General features: G+C 24.5%; 1 protein-coding gene across 1 annotated transcript in view; it reads right to left on the bottom strand.

Moving 5' to 3' along the window:
• Positions 1–5,028: 5,028 nt before the first annotated feature.
• LOC126893599 (hemicentin-2-like) overlaps positions 5,029–20,142 on the bottom strand; it is a 125,197-nt gene continuing 110,083 nt past the window's right edge. Inside the window, exons 5-7 of the mRNA XM_050663964.1 lie at positions 17,057–17,165; positions 15,408–15,698; positions 5,029–5,236 (exon numbers count right to left, since the gene is read on the bottom strand). Of these exons, the coding sequence (XP_050519921.1) occupies positions 5,118–5,236; positions 15,408–15,698; positions 17,057–17,165 (519 nt within the window). The 3' untranslated portion in view covers positions 5,029–5,117. The remainder of the gene's footprint in view (positions 5,237–15,407; positions 15,699–17,056; positions 17,166–20,142) is intronic.

Here is a 20,142-nt window from a genome sequence, read left to right as displayed (position 1 = left end):
TTTAAGATTAAATAAAACTGTGAATATTTCCTGAACATTTTCAAAAGTTAAGTTGAAAAAGTTCTATTTTTAATACAATGTTTCAAGTTTTGAACGCCCCATATATAAGGGAAAATTGTCCAATTTTAATCAAAAGTTTGTCAAATAAAAAATATACTTATAATGTATTTAGAAAAAAAAAGTGCTGATACATACATTTTTCGATAGGTTGTAGCATTTTAAAGTTGAAAATTTAAAATCGAAAATTTAAAAAAAAAAATACAATTTTTTTAACTACGGTAGCCGTTTGCATGCTGAAGATAAAAAATCGGGACAAGTTTTTTTTTTATTTTATAGTACATGACATAAGCTTTAATTTGGTACATGTTTAAAGGACGCATTATTTCCGTAACATTTTCAAAAGTTATGTTGAAAAAATTATTTTTTATAAAAAGTTACTATTTTAAATCCACAGGAGGGCATAAAACCATTTATAACATTCAGCGCCAAGCCGACTTTCAGAGACATATTTAGGGAGGGGCTGAATGGGTACCATCTACTCAGGCAAATCTTTTATGAAATTAAGGAGCGGCACCATTTTTTTATAACCATAATATATAAAATAAAAGATATGTGTATAGTTATCAAAACTCTATTGTTTATCATTATCAGGAAATTATGAATTCGTTCCTCAATTTAGTATCTTGTTTTAAGTTAATACTGTAGTCATCTTTTAATTTTCTATTTTAGAGTTCTCACATTACGATATTTTATCAATGTGCTGATATTATGCAGTCATAAAGTTACATCTACGGTAAATTTTTTTTTAATTGACATAAATAGTGCGCTTAAAGTCAGTTGTAAAGTATTTATTTAGCATTTTTATCTTCTAATATCACTCGACCGGACGTTTGCTATCTAAATGTGTTTTGTATGAGGTAGCGAATGGCTAGTTGTGTACCGCACTAGATTGCCATCTCGCCTGTTTACGATCACTAGAGGAGAAGGTTAAACCTTGGTGGATGCCGGTTAACCGTACATCCAACGAATGACGCGAAAACAATAATTGCATAACAAATAAAAGGTTAAAGGGTTTTCAACGATTATCTTAAGTCTTAAAGTTAAGAATAGGGGCATTAAATACTAAAGGCATAAAACAGTGAAGAATTAAATAAAAAATCATAAAATAACTGAACCATAAATGTTCTATAAAGGGGCGATGAACATGAGAATGTGAGTGATGGCTTGACAAATGATAAGATTTAGGTGATATACGACATTGGCTCCGCGTGGTACAAACATGGACACAGAACGTAGGTATAAACCTTAATTATAGTTAGATAATAGTAATAGCACTCGATTATCTAAAAAGTACTGTAGTTTAATAGAAACTGGATTGGTAGGTTGTTTTTTAAACTTACCCTTTGAACTAACTGTTAATCATTCATCAGAATCTTAACGATTTTTGTGTAGAGTGACTTTTATGGTGACAACATTGTTATTAGGTGAACGGCTCGATCTACCCTACGAATTTGTCCAGCAGATAAGTAAGGAGTTAAGTACACTATATTGTTGACTATATTAAAAATATACTCATCGAATAATGCCAATACTAAGTTTAACAAAAAAAAAACAATATCAAGTTTTATCGTTACGGGGGCTAATGAGTGGTGTAAATCATAATAGTATAACGAAATTTATTTTAGACTATAAATAATTTGATGGATAAAACAAATGGTGTAATCGGTTTCCAAAAATAATCAACTGTCATCGAGGTGAGGATTCTTTCTTTAGGAAATTCAGACATGATGTAAAGCAAAAGAAATGTAAATTGATCGGAGAATGTGATGTGTAAGGTGAACAATAGTTAGTTTATAGGACGATCAATCAATGCTAGAATAAGTTTTCGATCTTCTTCGTAAGATTGTCCATTTCATATGATCAAAAACACCATAAAAATATATCTGTTATGGCTATATATTAGCGTATCAAAATTAATACTTGTTATTTCGTGTAGAATGAAAATTATAAAAATTTTATTAGTTAAAAAATTAATCAATTCTATAAGTTTTATAATTTAAAATGTTTAAATATTATCGAAATTTCGAGCCTTATACATTTCTATATTAAATAAATGAACTTTATGATTTTTAAACTGAAACTCCTAGTATTATTTAGCTATAAGATATAATGAATAATCAAAGATTCATAATGAGTACATAGTTTAAAATTTAAATGAAGTAGATTATTAAAATAATCTTAAGTAATAGTGTACATTTTTATAAGATATTTTAAATTTTTGTAAGACTCATTGGTACGCATGAATACTGCGGTCATGTGATTAGTATTATGCTGCATGAATATCCTTGAAAGTAACTATATATTTTATTAGCTATCATTATTCAGCATATGAATGAATTACCCTAATAATTTGGTTTTTTAATTATTACATATAAATATTATATAGAAAGGCTGCACTTTAAAAATAAAATTTAAATTCTAGTTAAATTGTAATAATTTTAATTTGTTAAACGTCTATAAAATGAATATACGAGCAAATGCAAGATGATTCTTTAAACAACAGCCACTCAATATCTCTTAAAATAATATATTTTGTGAATTTTAGCTTCGATGAAAAGCTGAGTAGGTATGGCGTAGGTGCTGATATGCAAACACTTCAAATGAGATTTATGCAAATGGTTGGGTAAATATCATAATTTCTTTATAAATTGCTAAACAATATGGTAGATTGCACTTATAAGGATTTAAATTTTATTTTCCAAATTACAAGACATATAATTAATTAGCTTATAAAATAGAAAATAATGTTATTAAGAAAATGACTGATCGATAACAACTTTTAGACCAGTATTTTAGAAATTATTAAAAATATAAACTAATGAATGAATATGAAAAGCGAGTGCTGCTAAATTTATCACTATACATTTTTTGGCCTTACTCAAGTATATATGAATTCTTTTTTCAGCTTGGAAAACCTTTTATTCATTCAAGCCACCCCTATAGGATGACAGATTTTTAAATGTGATCAGGGTAATATTTTTTGTTTTAATTTTAATTATCTATTATATATTATTCTTAAAATAAAAGGTCATTGATTAAACTTTATTATTTATGCTTAATTTATTTTTATATTTACAAATTTAAAACAATCACAAATAATTTAATTATAATTATTTGTTGGTAATTACCAACAAATAAATAATGTATATACAATTTTATAAATAAATTTTTAACACATAACTAAAAATATTAACTTAATAATTATATAGTAAAAAAAAGTAATACAAATATTCATACATCTCGTAAAAATTTATGAATTTTCATGATTGGCGACAAACATAAATTATAATTTGTTGGTAATTACAAATACATCTTAGAACTTGGTGTTGTACCAAAAGACTTTTGTTTTCAACAAATAATGAATGAGTAATTGAACGATTTTTAAAAGTATTTAAAATTCATAATATTATTTTAAAAATCACGAGTGGAACTTATATAATTAATATATAACATTTAATGTTTGCACATTAAGTTAAATAAGATATTTGTTTCTATTAAAGTATTCACTACACTAGGTTTTTTTTTATTAAGTTCGAATACAATATCATTTATAATCTTTTTTGATAGTTCGGCAAAATCACAAAAAAAAAAAAAATAAAAGACTTACTGATATATATTGACTTAAACGGGGTTTAAAAAGAAGAAATAAATTTAACTATAATAATCTTGTAGAAAATCGCAGAACATATAATGTTTGGAATTACTCAATGAATTGTGCATGCAAAATATGATTTTTTATTTGTATATAAATATGGTTCGGTCCACTTATACCTGAATTAATCATATAATTTTTAACTATTCTTAAATTATTTTTTTATAAATTCTACTTGAAATTTTATATAAGAAAAAATGAAATTATACGATGTTATACTTACTACATGTTACCTTTGAATTTATAGAACATAAAAAACAATATTTTCTTGTTGTAAAATTAATAAGAAACACAATTTTAACGCTATATTAAAAATTGTTCATTTATTTATAAACTGCTGACTTAATGAAAGTGAGATCGAAATATGTACAGTTCTATTAATGAATATAAAAGGATTGATCTACTAAAAATAATATAATTATGAAAATTAATAATTTTAATATAAAACGACTGACATTTTTAAAATAATTGAATATTGTGAATTTTATTATCTATATAAAAAAGATATTTTTTTCTTTAAATAGAATCGCTGTTTATCTAAAATATTTAATTTAAAAGATCTATGCCGTAGAAACTACAATACCTAACCATAACGATGTAAATGATCGCAGTTTCTAACGTTGTTAAATATCATAAGTCGCACAAAATTTGACGTAGTACCACAAATATTATAATAAAGTAATAATTATAATTATAGTAGAAAGAAATATTATTTTAATGAAGTTTGTTATATCGCTGTTGTAAATAAATAAATTCAGTACTTGTTAAAAATAAAAATATATTCAGTCTCCGACAAGGGATCTAATAAAACTAGAGTACCCCTTAATAGTCAAAGGCTTTTAAATGGCTATTCACGAATAATAATTATAATTAAGGTAGAATTACTTGGGTAAAATTAAAACTTTAAACGATTTAATAAAATCTAAAAAATCATAATTAATTAATATTAAATATTTGTATTTACATTGTTTGTATTTACAATGAATATATATTTTTTATTTTTTACTGTGATGAAAGTGTAACATGAGAGCTTAATATAATATTCTTGGAATAAAAAATTCGTTTAACTTAAATACACCATTGTTTACATAAAATAGAAATGCATCATTATTTTACTGATAAAACAATTTGATAAACGTTATTATTTCTTTGAAAAGTCGTATACTTAGATTTTTGAAATTTCACCTAAATATTTATACATGATTACTTTTCACACGTTACATCACTATATTTTCTTTATATTAAAATATTTAACAAGACATGGTTTTGACTTAACATATTTTACCGTATTTATGATATAATACATTATTTTATTAAAAAAACAAATTATTCAATAATGGTAGGTACACGTACTATACATTTGATTAAATATTTTCCTACATGAAATGTAGGCATTAACTAAAAGCTAATATGTGTTGAAATTTATAAACATCACTAAGGACGGTATAAGGATCCAAATGGACGGACAACTCAGCATATTTAGACTTCGGCCATGACCATGCTGCATAGCTGCTGGGTTTTCTCCTGAAATAACAGAAAGTTCTCTTAGTCACTATATAGCAATTGTTTTGTGTAAACATCAATTAATTTAATATATTCAAGTAATCAAAATTTGATTACTTGACTATTACCTCACTATTACTTAACTATAACTAATATAATTGAATATGTAGAGTTTCATGATTATTAGTTAACTTTAATATAAGTACTTAGTAGACAATATATCATAGTGATAAATAGTTAAATAGTTTAGCATATTTTGCAAAGTAATAAGTGAACTAGTTTTCTTTCGTTAACTACTGATAATTAGATATATAGTTCTATGGTCATACAGAAATAAAAAATCATTGCTCATTGTTAAAGCAAGGAAAATTGATCATTTATCTTTGGATATATATATTTATGGAAATTTTTGGGGTGAAGGATTTGAGGCATAATTTAAAATTTTTGATATTTATTTTTGCAATAAAATATAATAGGCATTTATTATTATTGGCCACAAAACTATTTTTCTTTTTTTTAGATCAACTGCATATTATGAATATTTTTACAAAATATACAAACATCGTTCTAAACAAAAATATTACCCTATTAAGAAAGTTTTCCTCGTGAGTGAGAGCTTGTGGAATAATATGTACTAAAGGTGTGTCAATAGAAGAAACAAATAAATTGAACTCTGTTAAAATGATAAAATCACTTTCTTAAGTATTTACTCATTATGTAGATTTTCATATTATATTATAAGTAGTTCTTCGTATAAACATTTTTAAGTGTATGTAAAACGTTGAAGATTAGATATTACCATTGATTACAATCTATAAGATCTGTATAGTATAGTATTTTCAAGCAAATATTAAAAGAAGAGTTAATCATAGATTTTTATTTATAAAATCGATTAAAAAATCCACGCTTTAGCTACACCATATAATAATAATAATATTAACTTACTAATTGTCACTGATTATCATTTAAAAATAGCTGATTAAAATTTTAATAAAAAACCACCAATCTTTTTTCCCTTATTTTAAAAACATATTATAACCAATAGATTAACAAAAGAAGGCTTAAGAAATTAAGTCTTTTGAAATGGGAGAAGTAGGAATTCATGACTCTTTTATTAATAGCACCCATTATTAGGTTATAACTAATTCTGATCAATTTTTAAAATATTATGTAAATTAATTAATAAATAATAATAATAATTTTTCGTTCGATAAGGATAAAGTTCAATTTTAATGTCGTTAATTTTTGGTACAAAGCAAGAAAACACTACATTCAAAAAATATTTTAGGTTTGATTCAAAATAAGATTAAGTACTTTTATTTTAGAGATTATACTTCAATTTATTGAGGAATTTTTGATACATACAGTGAAACTTCTCATTGTAAAATTTGAATTTTTTAAAATGTATAATTTATTTTTCAACAACAGATGTAATAGCCATAAAAAGAAGATGTATAAATATCTCTAAAAAAATTATATAATATTTATTTAAAACTATTGAATTGGAAATACATTTGCTTTGATTTTTTACGTATAAACATGATCGCCGAGAAAAACTTTTCAAAATTTTTGTTTTGTCATTTTACTTACATTTAACCTACTTTAAAGATACGATTTATAGAGCTTGGATATTTATTTATTTTATTTTATAAATCATCTTTAAGGAATCTTTAAATTGTTCATTTGTTATATACTACTTAAATAACAAGCAAATATTTCAAACCATTTTGTCTTGGACAGTTAATATAAATCAACAAAATACTAACCACTGTTAGAGAGCTTTTTAGTTGTTTTGTTCTTTAAAGTAAAAACTATAGATAAATATTCTTTATAAGTATTTATCAAAATAGTTTTTATTTTTCATTTGTAACAATATTAAATAAAATTCCTCTTAACTTGTTCTATGTTTACTTTACATATTAATTAATTAATGTTGTATCATCATGGTATGTTGATGAAAATTAATTTTAAGATAATATAAGAGTTATTGTATGGGATAATTATTTTAAATAGCTCGTAATTAAAATGCTTTTCATTTTATTAGATTGCAAGAATTTGTTATTTTTGTAATTTCGGATACTTTTTTGCTTTTAATTATTGATTCATATAATAATCAATTATATTTTCATAAAATTTATTTTTACTAAGACCAGACAAAATCCTAATTAGTAAACTTTAAATAAAACATTTATGTTATACTATGTATTGATGGTATATATTTTAGTAACACTATTATTGGAATAGTAATAAATTTTTATAAAAATTTCGATTGATTATGTAGTATTAATTATATCTTATATAATTTTGAAATCTTAACCTAATAATTTAATAGCTTAATTAATTTCCAAATCCCATGTGAATAGTATAAAGGAAAATAGGTTCAATACATTCTATTTCTTGGCATTTAATTAGAACGTTTCAGATTCTGTTATGGTTATTGTTTAAAGTTTGTATATTTTGCCAATAACAATATCAAATATTTACAGAGCCTTTATGTTTGCTATCTACCCGCTTTATTGATTAAATTGATAAAGTACAATATATATATATATATATCTCATTTTGCCAAAAACCTATGTGTAATAATAAAAAGGATTACTGAGCTTAGAAACTGGTCGTATCCTATTATGGTTGACCCACTACAATTAATCATTCGACTGGGATTTAATAATGCTCTATTTTAAGCCCAAGATTCATTTTACGCTTTTGCCTACACCATATCAGTAAAAATTCAGCGTGTATAGTTTTCAACAAGATACATTAAAAATATATCTATTTTTGTTGTATATATTTAACAAGACAATATTAATTTAATTAATTAATTTAACAAATTCAGAATGAAAAATTTAAAAAAGTTTCACTTTTGTAATTTAATTGATAGTGTGACTATTTTTGATTTAATTAACAGGTTTTTAAAAGTCTTACATATAAAAGTTATTTTAGTACGTGTATAATATTTGAGGTACATTAAAAGTATTATAAAAATTTGATAAAATTTAACTAAAAAGTGGATGACACAATTAAATTGCATTCAAATGATAATTTTTCCAGATAATCAAAACTTTTCCATTAAATGTGGATAATTTTTTTTAGGAAGAAACTTTTTTTGTGAACTTCACTTTATTTTAGTTCTTGTGTTTATAATATAAAAACTGTGTCATAATACTATTATATTATAGTGGTCTGTAAAATAATTTACCAAAACTGTCGTAAATGAGAAAAGTGGCCAACTTTAATAAAAACTTCGAGACACATTACTTAAGGACATCTCTTGGGGTGATAAAAACATTTTTTAAAAAGTTTATTCGATATAAAAATCTAAAAACTCTTTAGTCGGTGTTTATGATTCGATCCTATTACCTATACTCAATAAATATTTTTTTGATTGATGTTATACGAGCTTTAATAAGAACAGTAACATATTATCAAAACATTTTTAATGTAATTTTTGCCAATATTTATCATTATCAACTAAAACAATGCGATTTATTCAGTAAAAAAAATAATTTAAATTATATATTAAAAAGAATGAAACATTTGAATACACATTAAGTTTTTAATGAAATTTTATAGTCTTACAAGTGATTTTATTTAATACTCTGTACTTTCTTATAATTGTCTTGTTAGTTTTCATGAAACTTAAATTTTAAATACTAGTTTAATTTTTAACTATTAATAAACGCACCTTATGACGAACATCTTTGGTTACTATATATTTACTGCGTAAAAATTGAAAAAACTATTTACATTGTTTAGTACAGATTTTTATAATTTTAGTATATGAGTACAAATATGCACTATTATAATGGTAAAAAGTCGATGTACGATTAAAAGTAATAAAATTAATTATATCTTTACACTGACACGATTATCACAAGATAATTATTTGATACTGACGGTTAGTTGAATCCGTTGAGTGGATAAGATCTTCCGCTATTCTTCTTTGTTTGTCTATGTATACGTTGTTCATAATCATATATATATACACTAACACCAATAGACATGTAAACGTGTATATGTATATACACGATCACTGTCTCGTAAGTAATCCGATCGGAGCAGTGTTGTGTCTTAGCTAATCCTTTTCAAAAGAGTAACGGTTTAAACACTTGCGCGCGAGCGCACATACACGCATAGGCATACAAGTTAAGTACAATCACACAGGAAGAGAGGGAAGTGTTGTAGAAGTTACTTGCGATGCTCGTTTATTCATGAAAGTGTATATGGCTCAAGTAAAAGAAGGAAGAGTATTTGTGTGTGTGTGTGTGTGTGTTGCTTGCTCGAACAAACAGCCCTGAAGTTCATTTATCAACGCCATCCATCCACATTACGTCGCCTGCTTTTTCTCTAACCTTGTGTATTCCCGTTGAGGTATTTCAAATCCATTGGAGTAACCCCATCAGTCACAATGCACCAAAAGGATTTGGCTTGTAGTCTCTTCGGTAAACACATGATTTGACAGTATTGACTTGGATTTTAAATATAAAGTTAAGTAAAATCTCCAACGTTTTTCAAAATAATCGTACTGTATTTTACATGGTTAAGCCACTTTACTAAATTCGAGCACAAAAATAATGCTCATACATTGAGGCACCAAAAAAGAAACGAAATATTTATGAATTTAAATGTTTTAATCTATCATATAGTTTTTGAGCATGATTGATTAAAACTCTAAAAAAAACATAATAAAACTATCAAATAACTAATTTATAAAATCATTTTTTCTCCGAGTGCCATATAAAAATATGAAAATCACTTTTCACTGATTTCACATGAAATTCAATTTAAAAGACCTCAATTAGGAAATGTAAAACCCGAGTTACCAGATTATGCCGTTCTCTGAAAACCCGTCATTTTACTTATTTTCTCATTATTTCCTTAGCAATTATCAAAAAAAAAAAGCTCTTTAATACATTGAATTCACATGTTTTAACACTTAAATAAACTTTTATCACCTTATAATAATATTTTATCTAATGTATTCCGACTCACGTGCACCCAATGCTTCCTTTTAAATTTCTAGTCAATTTGCAGTTTGTAACGAATTAAAAATTTTACTTATCACCCGGATTATTGCATAAACCATTCTTTTAAATTAAAAATTAACATTATACTCAAATATTTTCATAACGATCTGATATATTATAATAATTGTTTTCGTAATAGATATTATTGTACATTTACATTGTTACCCTTTAATAAAAATAAATCTAATGTCTCTATCATCCGTGATTCATAATATATACAAATTTATAACGAAATTATTTTTATTAAATAGAAATTACAAAACTATAGTTGGACCGTTTGATTTAAAATTGAATTACCTTCATTTTATGAAACTCGTCTCAGTTACATGAGTAGATGTAATAATCAGAGGAGATAACAAAGAAAAAAATGTGAAAATAAAAGGATGAAAAATTATTATGAAAGATACACAAGTATTGTAACTTGAGTAATACTCGTAATTCAAGTTTTTTAAAGTAATAATTTAAAAAGATTAAAAAGTCAACTACAAATAAGCTTAAACTTAGAGTTGAAACTTTTTATAACTTTTATAATGATTACACAGCTTGACAAAATTTTTATCATCTTTGTTTTCAATATTATATTTTTAACGTTGATTCCAAATATTTTATTTTGAATATGACCTCGATTATGATTATTTTTTCATTGTTATTTTTTCGCTATAATTAATTATTTAAAATTTATATAAACTATACCATAGAATTCTAATTCTAAAACTAATTAGATTTATATTTTAATTTTTTTCCAAATTAAAAAATATTAAATATTTTTAATTATAAATGTATTTTTTTTATGTAATTTTTTTAATTTATCAAGTTTTTTCGCATTTATACCGGTTACATCAACTCAAAATGGTGTCAAATAGAATATTTTAGTATTTATTGAATTATTATATAATGGCCTATCGATTTGAAAAATAATGACATAATTATTAACTTTTTTTTTTAATATTGTAAAACTCAAATTCAAAAGTTCATATATAAAGTAAAATACTTATATGAAGATAAATACTTATCGAATCATAAGTATATAGTTGGAGGGCAGCGTATACAACAGTACGAATTGTACCAACTGGCGTTACATATATTATGATTGTATAGAAATATTAATAACATGATAAGTACTTATCCTAAACTTTTTATCTTATATGAAAAATTATTAAAAACATGCTCTTAACATTATCCGAAAAAAAAAATTAAAAAATTATTGAAAAAATAAAAAATAAAAGTATTTTCTGGTTTAAAAATTATTAAAGATGTAATAGCATAGTGGGACATATTGTAGATCGACGACAGTTTCAGTAAGACCATATTTTTAAAAAAATAAAATAAAATGGCTTTTTAGTTTTGAAAGTATAAATAATTTAATTTTAATAATACATTACTTTGTTTGATATTTATTAGATAAAAAGATTTTCCATATTGTTAAAATATTTTCCTAATTTTTTATTTCTGTGCTATTTTTAATGTTACGCTCGGAGCGTGTGCAACTTTCGTCATAACTTTACTATGGTTACAGTTAATAACATTTTATTTTTAATTTTAACATTAAAATTTCTTATTTAAAATGATTAGTTCAATTTAAATATTACAAAATTTTCTTTATTTATATATTATATCTCCAAACAATTTAAAACGATATCGATTAAATAAAATTCAATGGATAATCAAAGACATGAAAAAATTATTATTCTATGTAGTTTTTTTTTTGACAGTAGTTCAATTTATTTTATATGACAAATAATCCAAAGTTATTATATTATGTTTTAACTTAATTAAAAGAAAAGTCATGCCTTGCGGTAATCTTAAATGGTTTATACAAAATTAAATAAACAAAAATAAATCATTCATTATAAAGTTAATTGGCGCCCTTTGATCATTTGTTTTGGGATTTTTAAATAAAATGAAAACTAGAGTATTATTAATAAAAAATATATTTTTTAATAAAGAAAAATACTTTAATCGGGTACCAATGTTTTATGCTTTAAATAAGCCGTATATGTTATATTTAAAACAGTTAAGTGATCTTTAAATTATAGTGAATACCAACCACTAGGTGGATCTAGAAAAAAATTATTTATAAATTATGTTTTTTTTTAATGTAATCAAAATTTTTGATGATAAGATATTAAAAATTTTATTCCTGAATGTTTAAACAGTTAATTTTAGATACGTAATGAGATTTATTTATAAAAACATTTTATGAAAGTAAAAATTTATATTTTTGTTTTTATGAAAAGAGTAAATGATCTATGACCTTGTAGATAATTTAACTATAAAGACAATAGCATATTTTCAAAACGCTTTATGTTGTTAAGCTGTTCGCTTATTCATACTAGAAATCTTTAAACATTTGCATTAAAATTTAATATAAAGAAATGAGTCAGTTAAATTGTGTAAATAGGTATAAAAACTAACTTTTATTAAAAATTTCTTAGATTTTATATATCATTATATTTTAGTAGTCATGGTTGGAAATATTTATATATATATATATATATATATATATTAATAAAAGAAAGGTAAGTATTTTTATTTTTTTTTTGTGGTAAAGTCTAATAATTTTTATCAACACTTAAGCAAGAAGTTTTCTTATAAGTAAAATATGTATATGTAGCCAAAAATAAAGGAATTAATTTAGTTTTTTGAGCACTTGACTCTGTATTGTATATAATAGAATCACATGCGAAGGAATATTTTACGAACAAGGTAGTGCACCGAATCGTAAAAACTATTGTACACACAATATGCACAGAGACATAGGGCGATTAAATAAAAAAAGATAACGACAAGGGTAATTAATCAATAAAAAGGACTATGTGCTAATTGTAAAATATAACCATGCAGTAAGTGCTAAAAATGGTGACAAAAACAAATATAATAACTAGAGCTGAGGACTTCTACCATTTCTATACATTTTTGTACAAATATAAAAGATCCCGTTAAAAAATAATTTGTTTCGTGTAACGATAAATATAAATCTGTAATTTTTTATTGTATACTTTTGCATATTACTTATTGAATAATTGGTACTTTTTACTTATATAAGCAAAATACATATGCGTAGACACAAATTGAGCAATTATTTTGGAGGTAAATTTGTTAAACAACAAATTTCCCTCTCCTAAAAATATTTCTAAAACAATGCAAATTTTACTGATTTTAAGGAGAAAATAACTTTAATATTTGAAAGTAATTTAATTTGCGCCTATGCAGACGTTTTCATTTCTACTGTTGACTTTTTAAAATATTTTGCAATTTTTTTCTCTTAAATAACCAAAAGCTAAAATACAGCTTATCAATTATACTACGAATGGAGTATTAGCATTTTGTTCCAGTGCAGTTAACACCATAAATCCCATTAACACCATAATGACGGCGTGCATCTTTTACATGTCTTCAGTCGAGTACGATTTATTTATTAACACATTATAATCCGTAAATAAATCCCTGATAGGAAGATAATGTTTTTTAGAAACTACAAAATATTTTATTGTTTTGATATCAAAAATTAGGTACCAATTTAATGGACACTTTGAATGCATTTATCCATGTCCGTGATTCATCAATGCCTTGTAGGGCAAAGTCATATTTCTTTAAAAANGGCGTTATCGAAGTTTCTCGAAGGTTTTTGATAACGAGAACATTCGAGAATATTCGTTGCGTATGTTTTGGTCGCTACAAATAAATTTTTGAGCGCATACTTTAGGGTTTATGTGAATATAAGTGATTGCACATTTAGGTATTTTTTTAAAGTTTTTAATTATTTGCCCTAATAAGAACACACATAACAGACCAGAGACATATTATTCATTTCCACTGTATATCACAATAGAACCAATACTGAATGTCTCTGGTGATGAGAATCATTTTTGGTGTCTGTACTCCCACCTCCATTTACCCGGTGATGACGTCAATAGTGTTGCTGATTTATAAATTATGAATTATTACTCATTAACCAGTAACGTTTGTTTTTATTAGTCAATTAGAGTTGTCATTTGCGATACGCAAGGTATCTAAAGTTTTATGTTACAATTTTTACCCTTGGACGATTATTCCAAACCACTAATATTTTTTCCTTTAAATAAATTATAGTCTTTTTTTATACGATACGTAAGAAAAAAAAATTTTTTTACTAACGCATTTTGTCCTATTCTTTATTATATAAATGGACTAAAAAATTATAATAAATTATTTAAAATCTTCTCAATTTATGCTTCAATATTTATCTCTAATCAAATTAATTGATTATAATTTTCTTTCTAAAATAATTTATTTTTATTCATTGTTTTAATTTTGAACGTCATCCTAACTATAAACTAATTATTATATATTTGGTTGAGTTCTATAAAACATTATATTTAAGTATACAAAAGAACACAAGTCGACAGTTTCTTTTTTTTTTGCTTATTCATTTATAGATTTTTACTAATTTGTCAATAAAAATAAAATAACAAAAAAACATTGTTTTGAACATAAACATTAATCATTATCGTTAGCCAGATGTATTCCCAAAAATTATCTAGAGAGGAATATGCATAATTTGTTTTACTACCACCTACAAAATGCATCTTTATAATATAGAGATTTATGGTTTATTTTCATCATAAGAAGCCTACTTTCCTAATAGTTTTAAACGCTCCTGTCCTAGGTTTTTTTACATGTGTAGTTCTTAACCATAAGATGGAAAATGGGACTGAACAATCTTATATGTTTATGAATAACCATTTTACTTACTATTAAAAAATATTTTTAGGATGAGGTGAACATCAATATTAGCCTACGTATCATAATCAACACAACCTATGCTCGATTAAAAAAAAAATAATTATAAAATAAAAATTCTAATTTGGTTTCTAGATATTATAAAGGTTCAAAAACTGTTTTTTTAGGTTCTATTATAGTCCCTGCTAATAACTAAGACACTTAATATTCATATATGAGAGAATAGAAAAACATTTCAACTACTTATGTTTTGCTACATAGGATTAATCCTTTTAATCTGTTACCAAGATTATTTTTAAATCAAAATTATTTATTTTACAATCATTTTTTATGTTAAAACTAAAAATTTACACTGTAACTAAAATTTTTATTCATCAAACTTTAATCGTAGTTCAAGTTTTCACCATATAAAATTTCAAAATAAATGAATAAACTATAGTTACCATTAAGTATATGGATGACAGTGTTTGCGGGAAATGCGTTGCTAGGTGCACATGTATAATTTCCCGAGTGTTCCCGAGAAGCACGTTCTATGTACAGAGCACTGTGCTTTTTGGGTAAATCTGACGTCACATTTACCCCTCTGTCGATATCATAGTTGATCATCCTACTGTCGTGATACCAGAATATGTACACTGGGTCAACAGGACTTTGTCGGACATCACATTCAAGGTGTAAAGGACTGTTAAGCATAAGATACTTTTCAGAAGCACCGGCGATTTCAGCTTGAGCTTCTATAAAAAAATTACAAAAAGAACTTTATTGAATAACATTAATATGAATTGTAAAATCTTGTATTTGATTTTTAAATGAAAAGAAACTAGTTTATTTTTACTTTTAAAAAAATAACAGTTTTATATTTGATTTTAATTTATAGTGACTTTTTTATTGGAACATTTTCTAAAATGACAAATAGTTCATTGTATTTTAATTATTATACAAACTTTAAGTAACTTTAATGGTTGTGTTCTTTAATTATTAACCAAATAAAATAATAATATTATAACATATTCCTAACGTTTTTCAAGGATTGTCATTTCATACATTATTTATAAGATCAGCGTAAACATTAAACCGTCTTGAAAGAGTAAATTTATTTGAGGATAAACTATTCAAATAATGAAATTTTTGTAATGGGGTTTTTAAAAAATTATATTAATGTAAACAAATATCATTCATAATATGTTTATTATAAATGTTTTTTCTTTTTAAACAAATATATATATATTTCTATAATGTGTAAAGTTTCTTTTTGATATTTCAATGTTTTTCTAATTTTGATATCTAATATCTGATTAAAGTAAGTTTTATTATATAATTAATTTATAAACAAACAAATAAAAATAATATAAAAAAGCTAACTACCATTCATAGATGTTGAAAAACCAAATGAGAACTGATGTTAAGTTCAGTAAAAGAAATAATAAAACACATTCATGCATTTCCGCAGGCTACCATATACTGGATCATTAAAAACTAAGGGTGTCTGATAAAAGTTTTTTGGTATGGCATAAGCCATCTCACTACAAAAATATCGAAAAAAAGACAAGAGGAAAAAAATACGCTAAAGTTTTATTAGGATTTTCTGCCTTTTTATTTTTACCTTTCAAAACTGTTGTATTATATTCTTTGTCAGATTTATGTAAGTCCAGTTCGCCTAGTTGTTTACAATATCCAGTCGTTATTAAAATAATACACCAATTTATTTTTATACCTGACTCATTTTTTTAGTTGGCACCCATTTTGTAATCGTTTTTATAGTACTTAAAAACTTTTCATTAATATATTCTATAGAATTACTATAGATACTTTAAGGAAAATAAAGTGTACTTTAAAGTAATAAGTTTTATACCTTGTAACTGTACAAAATCAGAAAAAATATAAGCATTATTAAATAGTTTTATTAGTGGAGATAACCAAACAGCTAGATGAAAACTAGAAACTATATAGCAATTTTTAAATTTTACTCTATAAAAGTAGTTAAGTCTTTCATTTATTGTTATTTCTATTTGAATAAACTAAAAACTTGAAATTTTGATGACCAAAATTTATAATTATTTAAATAAAAATGTTAAATCTGTATCAAACTTACCGACAACTTTAAGATTTATAAATATGCTTTTTGGAGGATGAGATGATATTTGACATTCATATAGTCCTGCATCTCTTAATTGCACATATTTGATTTGAAGTGTCCAATCCTAAAATAACGATATAATTTTTTTAATTTTTATACAATATGAAAATTATAAAAAAATTTTTAACCATTCTTATGTCATTAATTTGTACATTGAAAAGCAAATGTAATAATGCAGTCTTTGTGGGACTCCGCTTTTGATGTATTTATCGTGACTTAATGTGATATTTATGTTTACCTATTGGTTTTATGTTCATAGATAAAATCTAATGTCATAAAGAATTATTTTCAAATAAGTCTTATTAGGTTTTATTTAGAATTAAAATTCCAATTAAATCTAATTTCATTAGTAATATTTATGGTCAAAAGTGCTGAATTACATAGCCAAGTCGAAATATTGGTTAAATACTTTTTTTAATTTAGTGAAAAGGAAAATATATTAACTTATAATTTATCTTAAAACTGAAATTGTTCAATTGGTTAACTTATCAAGTTAAAAAAAGTTACTCATTTGTGGTAATACGTATTTAATCCAGAGAATAATAAAATCTAATCAAATTTAATTGTAATTATGTTTATTCTACAAAACAATATAATAATCAATTACAATATTAAATTGACAAAAATATGAATTAAAAATGCCATTTATCCACGACTTACTAGTTTTGTTTTGTTTTGAAAAATATGGATAATTTAATTACTATAATAGGAGTTTTTAGGATTTAATCCCTCTATTTCTTTTTTTTACAACATTATTCTGAGAGTTTTTGTATAAATTAATTAAAACGCTTTTTCTTTGCCTCTTTGGTCTCCTACATAATTCCTCAACAGCATTAGACAAATTGTTAGTCACATCTGGTGCTCTGTCCAGCGCAGTACCATCTGTCAAACGGTTGACGAATCGTTACGTAGTTCACTGGTTACAAGGATACTTGCAAGAAAACTCATTTAGTGAGAAAATAGCAATCACATGAATTATTATAATTTCTACATCTTTTAATTGAATTTTAAATATATTTCTTATTTAAAAATTAAAATTAAATTTTTTTTTGTAAAAAACATTTTTCTTGTTATTTATATTTATAATATGATAGATATGATATTATAGAATTATTCTAAGATTTTATATTTAAAACTAAGCACCGCGCAAAAAGTGTCTTTTAAACATTGACAAAGATCCTTGTGGAATTCTATTACAATAATTTTTATTGTATTTTAATGTAAAATAATTAAAAATATACAATAACCATGAATGTTACTTCTAACTCTACGACACAAATATAAATAATAAACTAGTTTTCTAACTCGTGTTAATGATTTAGAAATTGGAAAGTAAATATTCATTAAAATAAATTCAGTCGTGTTGTTCATATATATGTTCTTACATGGGCTTATGGAATCCGAATATGGAAACCAGCTAAACCTTCAACAATAACGCTAATACAAGTGTTCCAAAATATCACACTATGAATAATCACAAATACCCTTGATACATATCTAACTATAATCTACATAAAGACCTACAAATAGACACTGTTAACGAACTTGCCAAATTACATACTATAGATTCCACTCAAAACTTAACATAAACTCAAACCCCCTACTAAAACGCATTTACACGACCAGTATTCTCGACGACCCTTCCAACTGAAATAGAGACCTACTACCATAAAATAAATAACTTAATAACATTAATTGACTTACTATAGAAGTGTTACCAATAGGTGGCTTCCTTTTCAAGATATTCAAGCTTTGCAATATAATATAGAAAAAAACTTATTGAACATATTGATTTGTATGGATTGTTTTATGTAAAAAAAAAATTCGTGATGCAAGCAATAATAATTTTGGACAATTTTCTTTAAGGCTAAACATTATATCTGACTATACTTCGCGTAAAAATTGATTGTTATCAATAACTTTTTTATATGATAAGAAAAATTTCTGTTTTTGAATTGCAGATTATAATTCTAATAGATGGAATTTGGGAGAAAGGTGGCTTTGAAAGCTAAATTCCGCAAAAATACAGAAAATTATACAAATTTAAGATATAAAAATAATTTTAGATAGGGAAAAATTCTAATCAGTATCCCGAAAATTTCTTTTTAAACTCCGTCTGTGATAATTTTAATTTTCGAGACCAATACTGTTAAATCTTATCTTGCTTTTTACAGATATAGTTTCTTATGATATGTCAGATATAGTAGTCTATCTTTTAAAAAATATATACTTTCGTTTAATAAATAATCATGTCGGTAAAAATTGACTATACTTTATACTAAACACGGCCATCATATCACTTGGTTGGGTTGGTAATATTCCTGTATTAAATAATTATTTCCTAGCCAAAAAGATGTTTTGGACTAGAATACCAATACAAGTTTGAAACAAACAGTTTCTTAAAGTTGTCTGTGACTTTTGTAAACATTAAAAGCTTACTTTTTGGAGAGTCAGTAAAACTATATTAATATGCACTACGAGTTTTTGCCACAAAGTTGAACAAAATTTTCGATTTTTTATTATAGGACGATTATCTATCATTTGAAACAAAGAGACTTAACGTGTTGCGTTTTTTATGGCTTTGCTAAAAAAATTCATTTTCACTGCACGTACATTGTAAGTCCTACTGAAAGTTTAAATTCGCCCATGCGAAATTCTACATTCAATTTTGTTTTGCCGCATAAAACAAAGGAAAAATAATGTCAAAAAAACTCAACATTAATCTTGTATGAATTCATGTATACGGTAAAAATAGTTAATAAAAATATGTTTTTTAAATAATGACATTAGTTATGTACTTTGAAACAGATGATTCAATTTTGACGATGAAGGCAGTGTTTTGAATCTGATTGTTTTAAATTAAACCAAAAAGGTATTCATAGAATTTAAAAGAATAGCAATATTTTTAGAAAAGTGGAGTGCATTAATAATACGAAAGAATAATTATGTAAATTATCGGTATCTTGATAAGGATTAATGAACAATATTTTATTTATATAAATACATCCAGAAAAAACCGCCAATGACAATCACTGATAGAA

Source organism: Daktulosphaira vitifoliae, unplaced genomic scaffold (genome assembly GCF_025091365.1).
Source record: "Daktulosphaira vitifoliae isolate Bord-2020 unplaced genomic scaffold, ASM2509136v1 Scaffold_1, whole genome shotgun sequence".
Taxonomy (NCBI): Eukaryota; Metazoa; Arthropoda; class Insecta; order Hemiptera; family Phylloxeridae; genus Daktulosphaira; species Daktulosphaira vitifoliae.
The sequence above is the reverse complement of the archived record's forward strand: the minus strand, read 5'-3'. Positions and strand labels throughout refer to the sequence as shown.